We start from the raw sequence: 14,730 nt of genomic DNA on the forward strand, positions 1-14,730 counted from the left end.
CCCCAAACCAAAAAAAAAAAAAAAGATATCCGGGAAACCAACTTCCTCCAGACTAGGGTACCTAGTTGCTAGTACCTAGTACACCAGGACCTACGTTGCTGCTGGGAACTTCTCATGGTCTCACCAGCTTGGGGTGCGGTGGACCAGAAGCTCCCCTGTGGGTGAAGAGACGAGACACTTCCTGATACCCAGGCCCAAGCAGGAAGTACTCAAGACTGGGTGTACCCTCCCTGCCTCATGTCCTGGGTGGGACCTGTGCCCTCAATTCCGGGTCCCCTGGACGGGGCTGGGAGCCTGCCCAGTGCCCAATGGGGAAGTCACCCTAGTTCTATACTACACCTGCCTCTACCCTGAGGGGCCCCCTCCCCCAGCCTGCCGGATGTCTGCACCAGTGCATTCCAAGGCTCTCTGGCCTCCCTCGATAAGGGTCAGCCTCTGCAGCCCTTTGTTGTTGTTGGTTTGGGGGCCACACCCAACAGTGCTCAGGGGCTACTCCCAGCTCTGTGCTCCGGGTACCCTGATGTGCAGGTGATGCAAACCTGGGCCTCCAGTATGCCGAGTGCTACCCTCAGCTTTTCCCTCATCCTGATGTCTGGGCACAGGCTTCCTCTTCTGTCCCCCTCACCCACCCCTCCCTTTAAGCCTGGATTGGCCAGGGCCAGGGGCCAGCCCTCCACTCCCACCTTCATGTCCTTTGGGGCTGGGCAGGAGGATAATCCGACATCTGTCACTACACTTATTTCCTGACTTAAATCAGTCCCCACGCCTGGGATTTAGGGCTGATCCTCCCACTACATGGATGAAAAAATTGAGGCCCCCAGAAACATCTCTGCAACCCCCCCCACAGGAGGACTAGAAGCAGTTTATTACTGATCCCCACTACCAGGTGGCCCAAGTCACCCCCTGACCCCCAGAGCCAGTTCCTCAAGGAATGCCAGAGGGGCAGGGAACTCCGGAGTGTCTGTCCCATAGTCATCTTGGTCCAGTCACCCCCAAATCATCGTTCACCCACGGCAGGAATGTAGGCGGCCCGGGACAGACTGATCCCTCCAGACCTCACTGTCCACAGGACAGAGATGCCCGCGGGGCGGGACGTGTGGGTCGAACCCCGGCCCGGCAGCGCTGCTGCGTGACCCGGGCGAGTGCCGCGGGGCTGGGTGGGGGACGCGGAAGGATGGAGTCACTGGAGTCACGGAGGTACCTGCTGAATCACCCGGGCCTGGTGCAGGATGCAGGCAGGGGGTGGGGGTGGGGGGCGCGGCGGTGGCCCTGCGGCACCAGAGCTCATGCCTGGGGCGCTGCCCAGCAAGCAAACGGGGCGGGGGGGGGTGCGCGGAGCAGGGGGTGCCCAAGGGTCAGGGACTGCCCAGAAGGACACCACCCAGTAGAATGGGGAGGCCGCTGGCCTTGACCCCCAGTCCCTGTTTCCAGGACCTGTCGGGTCTGCGCCGTGACCGTCCAGGACACGTAGGAGGAAGAAGCTCCGAGAGGTAAACTGAGGCTCGAAAGCTCGTTGGGGTTCCGCGAGCATCGCAGGGGGCGGGGTCTGTCCCGCACCGCCCCCCTCCCCCCATTGAGAAAAAGTTGAATGGGAGGGGGCGGCCTCCGGAAACCCGCAGGGATGGAAACGCGGTTTCCGGGGCAACGCGCCGCAAATCGGGCCTGACGTCACCGCGGGGAGGGCGCCCCGCCCGCCCCCGTCCGCGCGTCGGGAGGACCGGCCCCGCCCGCCGCGGGGAAGTCTCATTGGTCACGATCCCCGTCGCTCTTCAGCACGCACCAATAGCAACACGGCGTTGCCTCGCGGGAGGCGGGCCGGCAGCGGTGGCCCGACGAGGTGCGCAAGCGCGGCGCGGAGGCGGGCAGCCCCCTCCTTCTGGCCGCACGTCCGCAAACTTGGGGGCGGGAGACGCGCCAAGGGTCTGACGGCGGCGGCTGCTCCCGGACGGAAGAGGGGGCGTACTCGGGGGCGCTGCACGTGGACCCCCCCAAGTCGTGGTGTTCTCACGTGCACCCCTCTCTTGCCACGTCCAGGCGCTGCCTGCAACCCCCCTCCCCGAGCTAGGGAGGGGGTGCAGGGGGCCGAGCGGCAGGAAGGCCGTTGGCTTGAGACTTTGCCAAAAGAATAGTTTGCTAAGTGGGGGCAACGGTACAGGGCGGAGGGGGGCGAGAGGCAGGTGCAACACTTGTAAGAGTTTTTGGGGGGCGGGGGGCTAGGCTTCAAGCTGCAAGCACCCCAAGGGTTTGGGGGGTCTGGAATTCTGTGGCTTAGGGGCGCAGGTTGGGGGGAAAGGCCCGGAGGGTGGGGGAGGGGAGAGGCACAAGGCAGGCACTGCCAAGTAGTTGGTCTGATTCACAGCCAGGGGGTTGGGAAGGGGGGGACGGCTGCAGGGGTGGGGGGGGCTGTGGGTTGAACAAAACCTTAAGAGGTTCCTTTGAGCCGCACCTGGCGGCTGCGTGCCCCGCGTCGGGACACGGGCGCCCCACCCTCCTGCGGCTTGGGGGCTGCCACCCAGAGTGCGCTCCCAGAGGGCAGAGGTCTGCGGGGGGGGGGGGGAGGGGGGAGGGAGGGGTGCCTCTGCTCAGGGCGCCCCAAACCTGGCTTCCTGGAGATTGGAGGTCTGAGCCCAGGTGTGGCCTCAGGTGGGCAGAGCGCCGGGCAGATGAGGCGGCTGTGGGCGGTGGCAGGTCACTGGGGTTACAGCCTTGCAGTGTCTCTGTGTGTGTGTCGGGGCGGGGGGGGGGTGCGGGGGTTTGGCCAAATGGGTAATTGGGGCTGGCTCCAGAGGCCCTGCGTGGTCAGGGGGTGGCGTTCAGAGGACAGCCGGGAGGCGCCATCTGGGGACCTGGGAGTGGAGCCGCTGCTGCACCCCCGCCGCGCGCAGGGCTGCTGCCCAGGGCGCCCCCGCCCCCACCCGGCCTCCTCCCCGCCCGGCCAATGGGAGATGGGAGTCACCCAGCCTTGGCCCCGGGCCCGACCCTGGAGTCTGGACTCCAGCCCCACCCACGCGGCCCAGCCCCGGGAGGGCAAGAGGACGGGAGGCCCCAGGTGGCCCCCGGGACAGGTGAGCAGCCCCCACACCCAGGGCGAGGGCGGGGAGGGTCGTCGTCTGCTGCCCGCAGCTCGGCGCCTCCTTCCGCCCCGGCGCCGCGCCTCCGCCCTCAGTCTAGCTCCGGGTTCTGCTTCTGGGTCCGGGCCTGGGCCCCAGCGCTCCCCGCCTCGGTCTGGCTGCTTCTCCCTATTTTCGGCCTTCGCGGTCCCACGGGGCTGCGCCTGCCTCCCCGGCGGGGTCCCCCCTCCACTTCCGCCCCTTCTTGGGGGGGCCCCCTCCCCCTTCCCGCACACATTCCTGCCTCCACCCCCGCCTCACAGTCCCTCCCTGGGACCAGCTGCTGCGGAGCTGGGTGCCCCGGCGGGAGGCAGTGGGCTCGAGCCGAGGTCAGAGGTCGGCCTGCAGGCGGGGGGACCGGGAGGGCACCCCCTAACCTCTCTGGAATGTGGGCGGGGCGGTCCCAGCCCGGGGGAGGCGGGCGCCCCGGGGGCCTGTACAGCTGGCTACAACCGCCTCGTCCACGCCCCAGACCCTGCCCACACACCCGCGGGGGAATCCACAGCGCCCTGGCGCCCCCAGGGGGGCCCCTTGGCCGCCGGACCCTCCAGCCGGCTCCTCCCAGCACCCTGAGCGCGCAGCGACCCCAGTCTGTGACACCCAGCCCACGCTTCGGCCCTCCCGGCGCCTCAGCCCACGGTGGAACCTTCCCGGGGAAGGGCACCCCGTTCTCACCCAGCAGACACCTCCCCGTGAGAAAGCCGCGGTGGCGGGGGTGGGGCGACCCATAGGACCGCCGGGAGGACGCTGGCCTTGCAAGCGCCGACCCGGGTTCAATCCTGGGCACCCCTCCCCCCGTAGGATCCCCTGAGCTCTACCGGAGTGACCCCTGAGCGCCCACTGCGGGGTGTGGACCCCGTCCCCCCCCCCAAAAAAAAAGAAACCTAAGAAAGCCACGAGATTGCAAGTCACACCCTCGACCCAAACGCGCCAACGCTGCGGTGCCCACCGCGGGCAGCGGCTCCAGCCAACACTGGGGTAGACGGAGATTTGCATGTGCTCGGCCGCCCCGTGGCTGGGGCCGGGGGTGGGGTAGGGGGGGTCAGCGGGACACAATTCTCCTAGGGCCTCGCCACAGCCAGGAAAATAAAAGAGGAACAAAGAACCGGGGCTCCCGGCTGCCTCCTCTGTGACCTCAGGGGGGGCGAGGCCCCGCCCACCGCTCGGAGGTGGCGGCCCGGACCCGCTCGGGCGCGCCGCCTACCTGCACAGCTGGGCTCCCGGGAGGCCGTCTGGGCTGGACGCTTGTGGGCATGTGTGGCCAACTGTTGGGGTGCGGAGGGGGGCCGGGCGACGTCCGGGGGCGTGCACCTGGTCCGGGTCACTGCAGTAGGGGGGCTACTGCCTGCACCAGGCATGGCCCCCCATCTGTGCTGAATAGCATGACCCCCAACCCCAATGTGCTCCGTCCTTGTGCCCCCCTCCGGGAACCTTCTGTTTGGGAATGCAGAGCCAATGGGGGTGTGTGTGTGGGGGGGAACAGACCCCCTTCTCATAGATAGGGGATGTGGTCAGAGCTTGTCCCCACCTGGTCAAAACTGGGGGGTTTCCAAGTTGGGGGAAAAGGTGCTTTAAACATGTCCCCAGGCTCCAATGTATGCCCTTCCCATCTCGGTCTACCCGCCCCTGCCTCAGTTTCCCCCTCAGGCCGGGCCGGTACATCATCATATTATGGTGGGTTTCCCAAGCCGCAGGCATGCCCCTGACCAGTGAAGGTGGGCTGCAGCCCGCCCCCCTCCCACATGACTGGGGACCCCTGTGCCCGCGGGCTTTGTTTGGCATGTGCCTTGCAATGTTTCAGGGGGCAGGTTGTGGTCACCCACAAAACCCCGTTGGTGCCTGGCAGGAGCTGCGGAGTAGTAGCCTCCACATTTCTGGGCCATGAGTCAGAGAACTTGTCTAGGGCTCCGCCGCCCCTCACAGTCATCCATCAGCGTGTGGACCCCTTCTCTGGAGCCCGAGGAGGAAAAGGGGGAGCCAAAGCCCCGCCTCCACGTGGCTCCCCCTTGCCATCAGCTAAATGTCCCCAAAGGGGACAGCCACCCGGTGGCCTCCGAGGACACTCAAGAACCGCTGCTCTTTGTACAGAGGGGCATTAATTTAGTCCCCCCCCACACACACACACACATGCACACACCCCTCCTGCTTCTGGTCCCCTGTCGCCTTCGGGAGGCCCCCTCAGCCACCCTTGACACAGTCTGCGTGCCCACCCCAGAGGCATGAGTCATGCCCGCAACATGGGGACAATTGCGCCAGGAGGGAGCTTGGGCCCACCCGAGTTCTGCACGCCCAGCCCTGTCCCCAGCTGCCCCCACATCGACATCCCAGCTCTGCTCAGCGCCGAGCCGCCCTGCAAACGTTCCACTGCGGGGCGCGTGCGTGCGTGGATGTCAGCGCCCACCCCGCTGCGCGCACAGAGCAGAACCGTGTGGGTTCCCAGCGCGCACACACGCATGCACGCATGCACGCACGAGGCCCCACCTTCGTGTCCGGACAAGCCAGGCGTCCCCGGGAGGCCTTGTTGCTCCGGCTCTGTACCCACGAGTGCCCTGCCCACGGGCACACATGTGCACCACACCTGGCAACGCGCGCGTACACACACACACAGATGCCGTCTCGGCTGCCCCCACCCTGGCTCTGTGCCCCGCGGATCTGGGCCAGGCTGGCGCGCTTGGGCTGGCTGGTGGTCCCGTTCCTAGACCGCCCCGTCGGGGCGGCCGGCCGCCAGGTGCACCTTCCGGGGCCCCCCCGCCTGGACGGCTGGGAGGGGGCGAATAATTACGCGGCCCCGGGGTCCCTCCCGCCCCCCACGCCCCCCTCCCTGCTCCTTTCATCCCGGCCACGCCCGTCCCAGGCCCAGACGCTCATTACCGCCACCCGCCCGGTCATTAGCCCGGGTCGGGGGAGGACCCGGCGTCCGGCGGGCCCGGCCCCGCGGGGAGGGCGGAGGGGGCGGTGCGGGATCCAGGGGCCCCCGCCTCTGTCCCCACGGCGACGCCAGGCGGGTGCAGAGTCGGGGGGGTGGGGGTGCAGCTGCGGTGGGTTCGAGGTGCGGGAGACGCGCGCCCGCTTCGTGGCCGCCGTCTGGGGTGGGAGTTCGTGAATGTGCCACCTCCGGGCTAATCCCGGTGCCCGCCAGGCAGGCGGCGAGCCCTGCGCGCCCCGGCCACGAATAGCAGCTCGCCTGCGCTCCCGGGCTATTTTGAGCCCACCCCCCCACCCCGCCTTCCCTGCCACGCCCCCCCCGGCGGTCGGGTCACGGCGCGGGGGAGAGGCCTGGGAGCCCCTTCCCACGCGGGACCCGGGCTGCGGGCGACGGGCGGGACCTGGCACCCGCGCTGGGGACGGCGGGGCCGCAGCGCCCTCTAGTGTTTGCACTCGGGGGAGGGTGGCGGGTCCCGGCTCGCACGGAACTAGGTGGCCGCGTCGCGTGGCCGGCGCTTTGAGCAACCCCCCCCACACCACCACCACGTGGAATCACAGTCACGGTTGCATACTGGGGCGCAGATGCACACGCAGGACACACGGGAAGCCCAGGTTGGGGACAGAGGTGACGTGGGAACCCTAGTGCCGAGGCAGGGCCCTGGGCGGGTACTACCTGGCACCTACGGGGAGGTACCGGTGCCCACCGTGATGGGAATTCTGGACCCACGGTCTGTCGAGGGTAACTGGAGGAAGGCAGACAGGGTTAACCAGAGAAGATGGGCAGAGGCCGGGAATTTTCCGGCCCACTTGGGCCCTCCTTTTCCATTCTCCTTGGGGCAGCTCAGCTGTCTTGGCCAAGAATTTCATGAAAAACGGGGGGAGCATAGGGCCAGGTCGGTCGGAGCCATAGGACAGAGGGGAGGGCATTTGCCTTATACCGCGACCACCCCTCCCCCCTTCAATCCCTGGCACCCCGTAGCGTCCCCCTAGCACCGCCTGGAGTGATCCCTGAATGCAGAGCCAGGAGTCAGCCCTGAGCATTGCTGTGTGGCAAACCAAAATTTCAAAAAAAAAAAAAAAGTTTCCTGGACTGGGCCCGCCTGGCTCCAAGTTGCCCCCGCTGGCCCGCTAGCAGGAGGAGGAGTGGAGTATGCTTGGATGTTCTCTGCTCCTTTTAATAACCACCCTGCGTAAGTGGCTGACGCCGCTGGGGCTGATGGTGAGTAGTGGGGTGGGGGGGCTGTGGTATGGGGGGAAGGTTCAGAGTGGGTGGCAGGACAATGAGTCATGAGCTGCTGCAGGGAGGAGGAGCAGGGAGTCCTGAGCCAGATCAGGAGGGGGTCCAGAGGCTGACGACAACTGGGAGGGCATTTGCCTTGTACTTGGCTGACCTGGAGTTTGGTCTCTGGCATTCCATAGGGTCTATTGAGCACTGCCAGGAGTGATGGAGTGATTCTTTTTTTTGGGTCACACCCAGGGGTTACTCCTGGCTCTGCAGTCAGGAATTACCCCTGGTGGTGCTCAGGGGACCATATGGGATGCTGGGAATGGAACCCAGGTCAGCCACGTGCAAGGCAAACACCCTACCCGCTGTGCTGTTGCTCCAGCCCGACCAGGAGTGATTCTTGAGTGCAGAGCGAGGCGGAAGCCCTGAGCACTGCCAGGTGTCCCCCCCATCCCCCCAAAAAAATACAAGGAGGGGTTCCTTGTGACCTTGCCTCAGGAGATGTTGATATTCTGAGCGCATCACCCACCCCACTATGTCAACCCCACACCGTCCCGTGGAAATTAGTCTGAGGATGGCAGCTTGCCCAAGTAGGACAGCAGAGCGGGGGCGGGGGGTTTGCTCCCACAGCCCATCAACTTGGAACCCAGGAGCAGATGATGTGCCAACAGAAACACAGGCTGGTGCACCCCAGGAGTTTTTTTTGGGGGGGGGAAGGTTCTCTGCCATGTTAGTTTTCTGGAAGTTTCATCATGGGACCTCCAGAATCGGAATAAATCTGGGGTGACATTATTTATTTATTTATTTAAAATTTTTTTCGGGTCACATCCAACGATGCTCAGGGGTTACTCCTGGCTCTGCACTCAGGAATTAATCCTGGAGGTGCTTGGGGGGACCATATGGGTTGCTGGGAATTGAACCCGGGTTGGCTGTGTGCAAGGCAAATGCCCTACCTGCTGTGTTATCGCTCCAGCCCCCACCGGTGGTGACTTTAAATGAGGAGATGGCGTCTGGAGAGATAGTATTACAGTGGGTAGGGGTTTGCATTGCACATGGCTTACCTGGGCTGGGTCCAATCTCTGGCGCACCCCCCCCCCCAACCCATATTCTTTCCTGAGCCACGCCAGGTGTGATGCCTGAGTGCAGAACCAGGAGTAAACCCTGAGTCCAGCCAGGAGTGACCCAAAAATAAAACAAAAAGCCCCCCAGAATAAATAAATAAAAGAGAAGGTAGGGACAGAGTGATAGGACGGTGTCTTGAGTTCTTCCTTTGCATGCAGCCCAGCCTATTCGATCCCTGGTTGCCTGTAGGGACCCAAGCACTGACGAGAGTAATTCCTGAGTGCAGAGCCAGGAGTAAATCACCAGGTGTAGTCCAAAACCCCAAAATAAATAAAGAGGAGATAGTATACCACATTGGGGCGTGACTTGCACCTGGCTAATCTGGGTTACATCCCTGACATCCCATAAGATGCCATACCCCACCAGCACTGCTGAGGGACCTGGACCCCCACCATTAAGTGAAAATAACAAATAAGAGAAATACCGTGGTGGGGAGAGGGTTTACGCCCAAAGGTGCTGGGCTCCTACCCACAGAGCATATGCTCAGCCCTGGAGAGCCACAAGTGCAGTAATTATTTTGTTTTCTTATTTTGGGGTCACGCCCAAGGGGGCTTCTCCCCAGGCATTGCCGGGGAATGGAGCTCAGGTTCCCTTTGAGTTCTCTTCCAGCCCCCCAAGGTGATCACTGAAAATAAACAAGAGAGAGGAGATGCAAGTGGCTTAACTACAAGGTCCCCAGTGGGCCTTGACTGGGCTCCTTCTAATCAGATGCTTTGGAGAGGGCTGATAGCTCAAGGCTAAGCTACGTGTTGGGGCTGGGGCACACTGGAAATGTGAACTGACCCCACTGGTGGAATGGGGGAGCCCAGATGAGTGTCTACTGCAACCTATGGTTCAAAAGCATGGGACTGAGAGAACTGGAGTGTTTGGGTGGGATGCAGGCATAATAGTGCCCCCGGTTTTGTAAGTGCATTTGATTGGACGAAATTGAGATACTCTCAAGAGGGACGTAGAAATAGGATATGCCGAATACTGGAGCGTGCATACATCAGGTTGTCCCCAATGTCAAGCTTGGTTGCTTTTGTAACTGCTGGCATTGGGGTATTTGGGGTGGGGGTTAAAAAAAAATGTCAGAGGCTGAGTGATAGCACAGCGGGTAGGGCGTTTGCCTTGCACGCGGTCGACCCAGGTTCGATTCCCAGCATCCCATATGGTCCCCTGAGCACCGCCAAGGATAATTCCTGAGTGCATGAGCTAGGAGTAACCTCTGTGCATCGCCGGGTGTGACCCAAAAAGAAAAAAAAAAAAATGTCATGCGGGAATTCAGCTGAAGTGCTGAAGTTGGGGTGTCTGAGAGCTGGGGTGGAGATGGGGAACCTAATGGAAGCTATTTGGACGATTATTAGAGTACAGCAAACGCCTAGGTACAGCGATGCACCCGCCCCAGGAAACAGTGGAAGCCCCTTTGTTCTCCGCCGCAGGCCGGGAGGCGGGCACGCGGATGTGGGTCAACCCCGCCCCTTGGGCCGGCCCCGCCTACAGGAGGGGGGGGAACTGCGATTCGTGCTGGTTGCAACCAATCAACACACCCGGTGCTGGCGGCGCGCGGCGGGGGGCGTGGCCTCAACAAGTCCAGCCCCCATCTCATGAATATGAGGCGCGGCTGCAGCCTCCGGAGCTTTGGATTGGTCCGAGCCGTGCGGTAGGCGGGCGCCGGTGGGAGGAGCCTAGGGGGAGCCTACATAAGGGCGGGCGCCGGCCCCACCCCCTCTCACTCGCGCGTTAGGAGGCTCGGGTCGTTGTGCTTCGCTGTCCACCCGCCTGCGTCAGGGACCTGCCCGACTCAGTGGTGAGGGCCCCGGCGGCACCGGCTCCACGAGCCCGGGGCGGCGGGCGGCCTGTGGTCGGCCGGTCGGGGCCGTAGCGGGGCGGCGGCGGCGGCACGCCCCTCGGGGCGGGGGCGGCGCCGGGGCGGGCTCGGGGTGGAGTTCCGCCCCGTCGGCGGCGCGGGCCAGCCGGAGACCGGACCGAGCCGCGGCCGGCGGGCGTTCTTCCCGACGACCCTCCCCCCGCAGGCCAGACCCCGCTGTGTGCGGGGGTCTCCACTGCAAAATGGCGGCCGCGAGCGCCCGGCTGCGTCCCGCGAAATGGCGGGAGCGCCCGATGCCCGGATGCGGTGGCGCAGGGCGCGCGCGGGGCGCATGCGCGCGGGGGCGGGGCCGCCCGGTTCAGTTGCACGCAGCGGTGGGGGGGCAGGGGGCCGGGGGGTGGGAAACACCGCCCCCCACTCCCCTCCAGCCCCGCCGTGCGCCCCAAAGTCCCACCGAGTTGACGCCTCCCTCCCTCCCGGCCGGCCTCCCCATAGTCCTCGCGGAGGCCTGGCCCGTGCAAAAGCCCCGCTGCTCCCCGTCCACCAAGCACCACCCCGCGCTCTCCCGGTTCAGTTGAGCCTCAACCTCCCTGATTGCAAGTGAGGACCGCGGTGCGGCGTCCCTGAGCGCCGGGGGTGCCTCCCACCCTATCCCGCTCGAATGCCCCTTCCCGGGGGCGCCCGTCTGCCGGGCGTGGTCCGCCCGGGCTGCTGCTTGGGTACCAGATGGTGGGCGTGTCTGCCCTGCACCGCCGAGGGCCTGCAGCCCGCCCGGCGAGGGCGAGGGAGGAGTTGGAGGGCTGGCTGGCGTTTTGGGAGCAGCCCCTCATCCCCCCGGCCCCCGAGTTTGCTTTCGGGGTCCCGGGAGGGCCGCCGGCCGTGTTCCGAGCGTGTCCCCGCCGCCGCCGCTGCTGCGCGCGTGGTCGGGCGCGGCGGGGCGTCCCGGTGACGGAGACTCTCGGGCCTGCAGGCTGCCATGGCATCGGACGAAGGCAAGCTTTTCGTCGGGGGGCTGAGCTTTGACACCAACGAGCAGTCCCTCGAGCAGGTCTTCTCCAAGTACGGACAGATCTCGGAAGGTGAGCCGGGGTTGGGGCGGGCGGTGGGGGCGCTGCCTGCCTGCCTGCCTGGCGGGAGGTGGGGGCGCTGACGGGTCCCGCGCTCCCCCTGCAGTGGTGGTCGTGAAGGACCGGGAGACCCAGCGATCGCGGGGCTTTGGGTTTGTCACCTTTGAGAACATCGATGACGCCAAGGATGCCATGATGGCCATGAACGGGAAGGTGAGCAGGCGCGGAGGGCGGGGGGTGGGGTGGGGGTCGCCGGCCCGCCCCCTAACCCCGACTTTGCCCTGCAGTCTGTGGACGGCCGGCAGATCCGAGTGGACCAGGCTGGCAAATCCTCCGACAACCGATCCCGGGGCTACCGCGGCGGCTCTGCTGGGGGTCGGGGCTTCTTCCGTGGGGGTCGGGCCCGCGGCCGCGGCTTCACTAGAGGTGAGTGACCAGGGGAGGGACGAGATGGGGGTCGCTCCTGGTGGGAGCCACGCTGATCCGAGCTCTCCGGCGTGCACAGGAGGAGGGGACAGAGGCTACGGAGGCAGCCGGTTCGAGTCCCGGAGCGGAGGCTACGGAGGCTCCAGAGACTATTACAGCAGGTGAGGGTGGGGCGGGCGCCAGGGGCTGGGGGGGCGGCGGGCGCCTTGGCCCTGCCCTGCCCTGCAGCGCCTCTTGTGTATTCCTGGCAGCCGGAGTCAGGGTGGCGGCTACGGGGACCGGAGCTCGGGCGGCTCGTACAGGGACAGCTACGACAGTTACGGTAAGACCCGCTCCTTGCGCCGCGCGCTGCCGCGGGAGCCGTCACCGTGGCCAAGCGCTCACACCTTTGTCACCGTGCCTGCTCCGAGGCCCGGGACCGTCCCGGGGTCTCCCCCACCGCCGTGTGTTTCCGCCAGGAACTGCAAAGGCAGGGAGTGAGGGCAGCTTAGGTGCATGTGCGCCGGCCGGCCGGCCCGCGGCCCCGGGGGGTTGGTTCCCCACGCCGCAGGGCCCCTCCAGGTCTGCCGCCGGGAGTGGAATGCTGGGCGTGCGCGCGCTTCAGTGCCTTTACACTGTCCCTGCTTCTTGTTCCCAGCTACACACAACGAGTAAAAATCCTTCCTGCTCAAGATCGTCCTTCCAATGGCTGTGTGTTTACAGAGTGTGGGAGCTCCGCTGAATCGTTACTGTGTAGTGAACACACCTCCTTGTACCCCCCTTTTGTAGTCGCCTCAGTTCCGATCTTGTCCAACACAGCCTGACTGCTTCTGACCCCCCCTCCCGGGGGGGCTGCTAGGCCAGACCTTCCCCGTTGCCAGAAGTGCCGTCTGTTTTAGGGCTTGGAAACAAAAATGGCTCGGGGAGCACTTCTGGCTTTTCTGTTTTGGCCGTGAGCCTTTGGGTTTTTTGGGTTTTTTTTTTGGTTTGTTTTTTGTTTTGTTTTGATTTTTTTTTTTCTTCTGTGAACCATCACTGGGGGTTGTTGGGGGTTTAGTTTCTGGTTTGGGTTGTGTTGCTTGTTTTTTGTTTTTGAGGGGGTGGCCCGTAAAGCCAGGGGCCCGCCCCACTCATGAAAGGAGCAGGACTTTGGGGCCGCTGTGTCGCAGCCAGCCCGCTCGCTGTGCTTTGGCCCGCCGGCCTGAGGGCCGTGTGAGTGGCGTGTGGTAGGGCCGCGGGGGCTGCCTGGGGCCCACTGCACCCATGCAGGCATCCCCGCGAAGTTCCGGAACATGTTTATTTATATCGTTCTTTTTTACTGGAAGACATCCGCCGTCCCATTGATGTTGTATTTGAAGTGGTTAAGGAATTCTTGTACGCATTTTTCTTTGGCTTCACGAAGCCGATTAAAAGACCGTCTTGAAATGAACTCGCTCTGACAATTCCCTTTCATTGCTCAACACACCTGCCTGCAGGTTGCCGGCGGGCAGCGAAGGGCAGTGAGGAGTAGGTCGCAGCCCACCCAGACCCCTGCCTGCCTGGCTGGCCAGGAAGGCAGAGTCAGATGCCACGGGCCCTGGGTGGCTCATCAGGCGGTGGGTGATGGGAGCGGGCCACTGAGTACAGGGCAGCCCCCAGAAACCTCTGGTGGCAGCAGCCGTTAGGACTCGACGGGGCGGGCAGGCCCCTGCCGCGGACCCAACCAACGTAGGTAGGGGCTGGCCCACGTGCACTCGCCGGCTCGGTAGCTAGCTCTGCTTGTTGCTTGATGAGTTCTGAGGTTCTCTGCTAGCCTTTGGAAGCCGCAGCCCTCGGAGGACAGAAGTGTTGTACGCCCAACAGCCCTCTGAGACGCAAGCTGCCCCCTGGCTAGCTCGTATGCGGAGCTAGCCCTGTAATTGAGGTAACAACCTTTGCTCGTGTCCGCATCCCTTCTCTCGAGAGATCATTTGAAAGTAAAGTAATGTGCCCGGGGAGTGGAATGGTCCTGTGACTGGTGTCTACTTTTCCGTTTTTTCCTGTTTTTTTTTTTTTTTCTCCCCCTTTTTAACCTATCCAGCTAGAACTCAAAAGTGTCCAGCCCTGGCCGGCGGTGCCTCCCCACCTGTGGCCAGGTGCCCCGTTGCTCTTCTTGAGTAAGGTTCGATCCATCAGCAGGACTGGAAACCCGGTCGCCCAGCCTCGGGGAGATTTTTGTTCATCCGCTGACAGTCTCACAGACCTCAAGTCTTAACTCTGACCTGTAGCTCGCTCTGATGTCTGTTGCTGCCATGGTTTTTCCCAGCGCCTCCCACCCGGCTTTAAGCAGCTCCAGCCCGTGTTGGCCGCTGGCACTGCTGACAGCCGGATGGGGCCTGACCCGGCGGACTAACCACTCTGGCAGGCCTCTCTGCCAGGAAGGCCCGATCACTAGCTTGAAACCCTCCTAGGAGCTGTGGATGGTTTGGGGGAGGCCGGGAGGGGCAGTCTCAAGGCACACCCGGGCTGTCCTGGTAACACTTATTTGCTTTGGCAGGTTGAAAGGAAGGAAGCCCTGCTGGGAAAGGTGTTCACAGAGCATGGCACTGACCTGAGGTCACCGTCCCTGGAGGGCGGACAGCTCTGAGCCAGAGCTTGAGGCGTGGCCACTTCTTGCAGCAGGACCTGTGAGTGCTTCCTGGGGACCCGACAGCCCCCGACTCATCAGCGGGATCCCTTCTCTCAGTGCCACCTTGACCCTCCTCATGTCTCCAGCAGGTGCTTGATCCTGAGGCCTGACCTTAAGAGGCGTCGCCAGGAACCAGGCGCCGGGTGGCAGCTGGTGGCTGGCTGGTCCTCGCCCCCTTCCATGACCAGATGTGCAAGTGGGATTTGAATAAAGGGCTGGTGTGTCTACCCAGAAATCTGAGTCTGGTTTTCGAGGGGTTGCAGAGGTTTGGGGGGGGGGCGGGGACAGGAAGGGGCTTCGGAGTTGTCCAGAGCCCGCTCAGCTGCAGGAGAGCACATCGGGGCCCTGGCGGAGCCCTGGCAGTGACTGGACTCGCCTGGGTTCTTCATTTGCCTCCTGCAGGCCTGGGGCGGGTGGGC

The 14,730-nt window shown here is 64.2% G+C and overlaps 2 protein-coding genes across 2 annotated transcripts in view; one reads left to right on the forward strand and one right to left on the reverse strand.

The window, feature by feature from the left end:
• Positions 1-14,730, reverse strand: part of LOC130022085 (cytochrome b-c1 complex subunit 10) — a 320,448-nt gene that overhangs the window by 34,369 nt on the left and 271,349 nt on the right. The window lies entirely within an intron of this gene.
• CIRBP (cold inducible RNA binding protein) lies at positions 10,072-13,093 on the forward strand. Its single transcript, XM_056112808.1, has 7 exons — positions 10,072-10,171; positions 11,163-11,271; positions 11,366-11,472; positions 11,547-11,685; positions 11,765-11,846; positions 11,937-12,007; positions 12,323-13,093. The coding sequence occupies exons 2-7, from the start codon at positions 11,169-11,171 to the stop codon at positions 12,337-12,339; spliced, it is 519 nt and encodes a 172-aa protein (XP_055968783.1). The 5' UTR covers positions 10,072-10,171; positions 11,163-11,168; the 3' UTR covers positions 12,340-13,093.

Source organism: Sorex fumeus, unplaced genomic scaffold, assembly GCF_029834395.1.
Source record: "Sorex fumeus unplaced genomic scaffold, SorFum_2.1 ptg000019l, whole genome shotgun sequence".
Taxonomy (NCBI): Eukaryota; Metazoa; Chordata; class Mammalia; order Eulipotyphla; family Soricidae; genus Sorex; species Sorex fumeus.

What these genes read in the sequence shown, in the direction of transcription:
- CIRBP (XM_056112808.1), top strand. Translation starts at nt 11,169, where the DNA reads ATGGCATCGGACGAAGGCAAGCTTTTCGTCGGGGGGCTGAGCTTTGAC. An exon ending in GTACGGACAGATCTCGGAAG is followed by an intron (nt 11,272 to 11,365) that starts GTGAGCCGGGGT and finishes CTCCCCCTGCAG; the next exon opens with TGGTGGTCGTGAAGGACCGG. An exon ending in CGGCCGCGGCTTCACTAGAG is followed by an intron (nt 11,686 to 11,764) that starts GTGAGTGACCAG and finishes CGGCGTGCACAG; the next exon opens with GAGGAGGGGACAGAGGCTAC.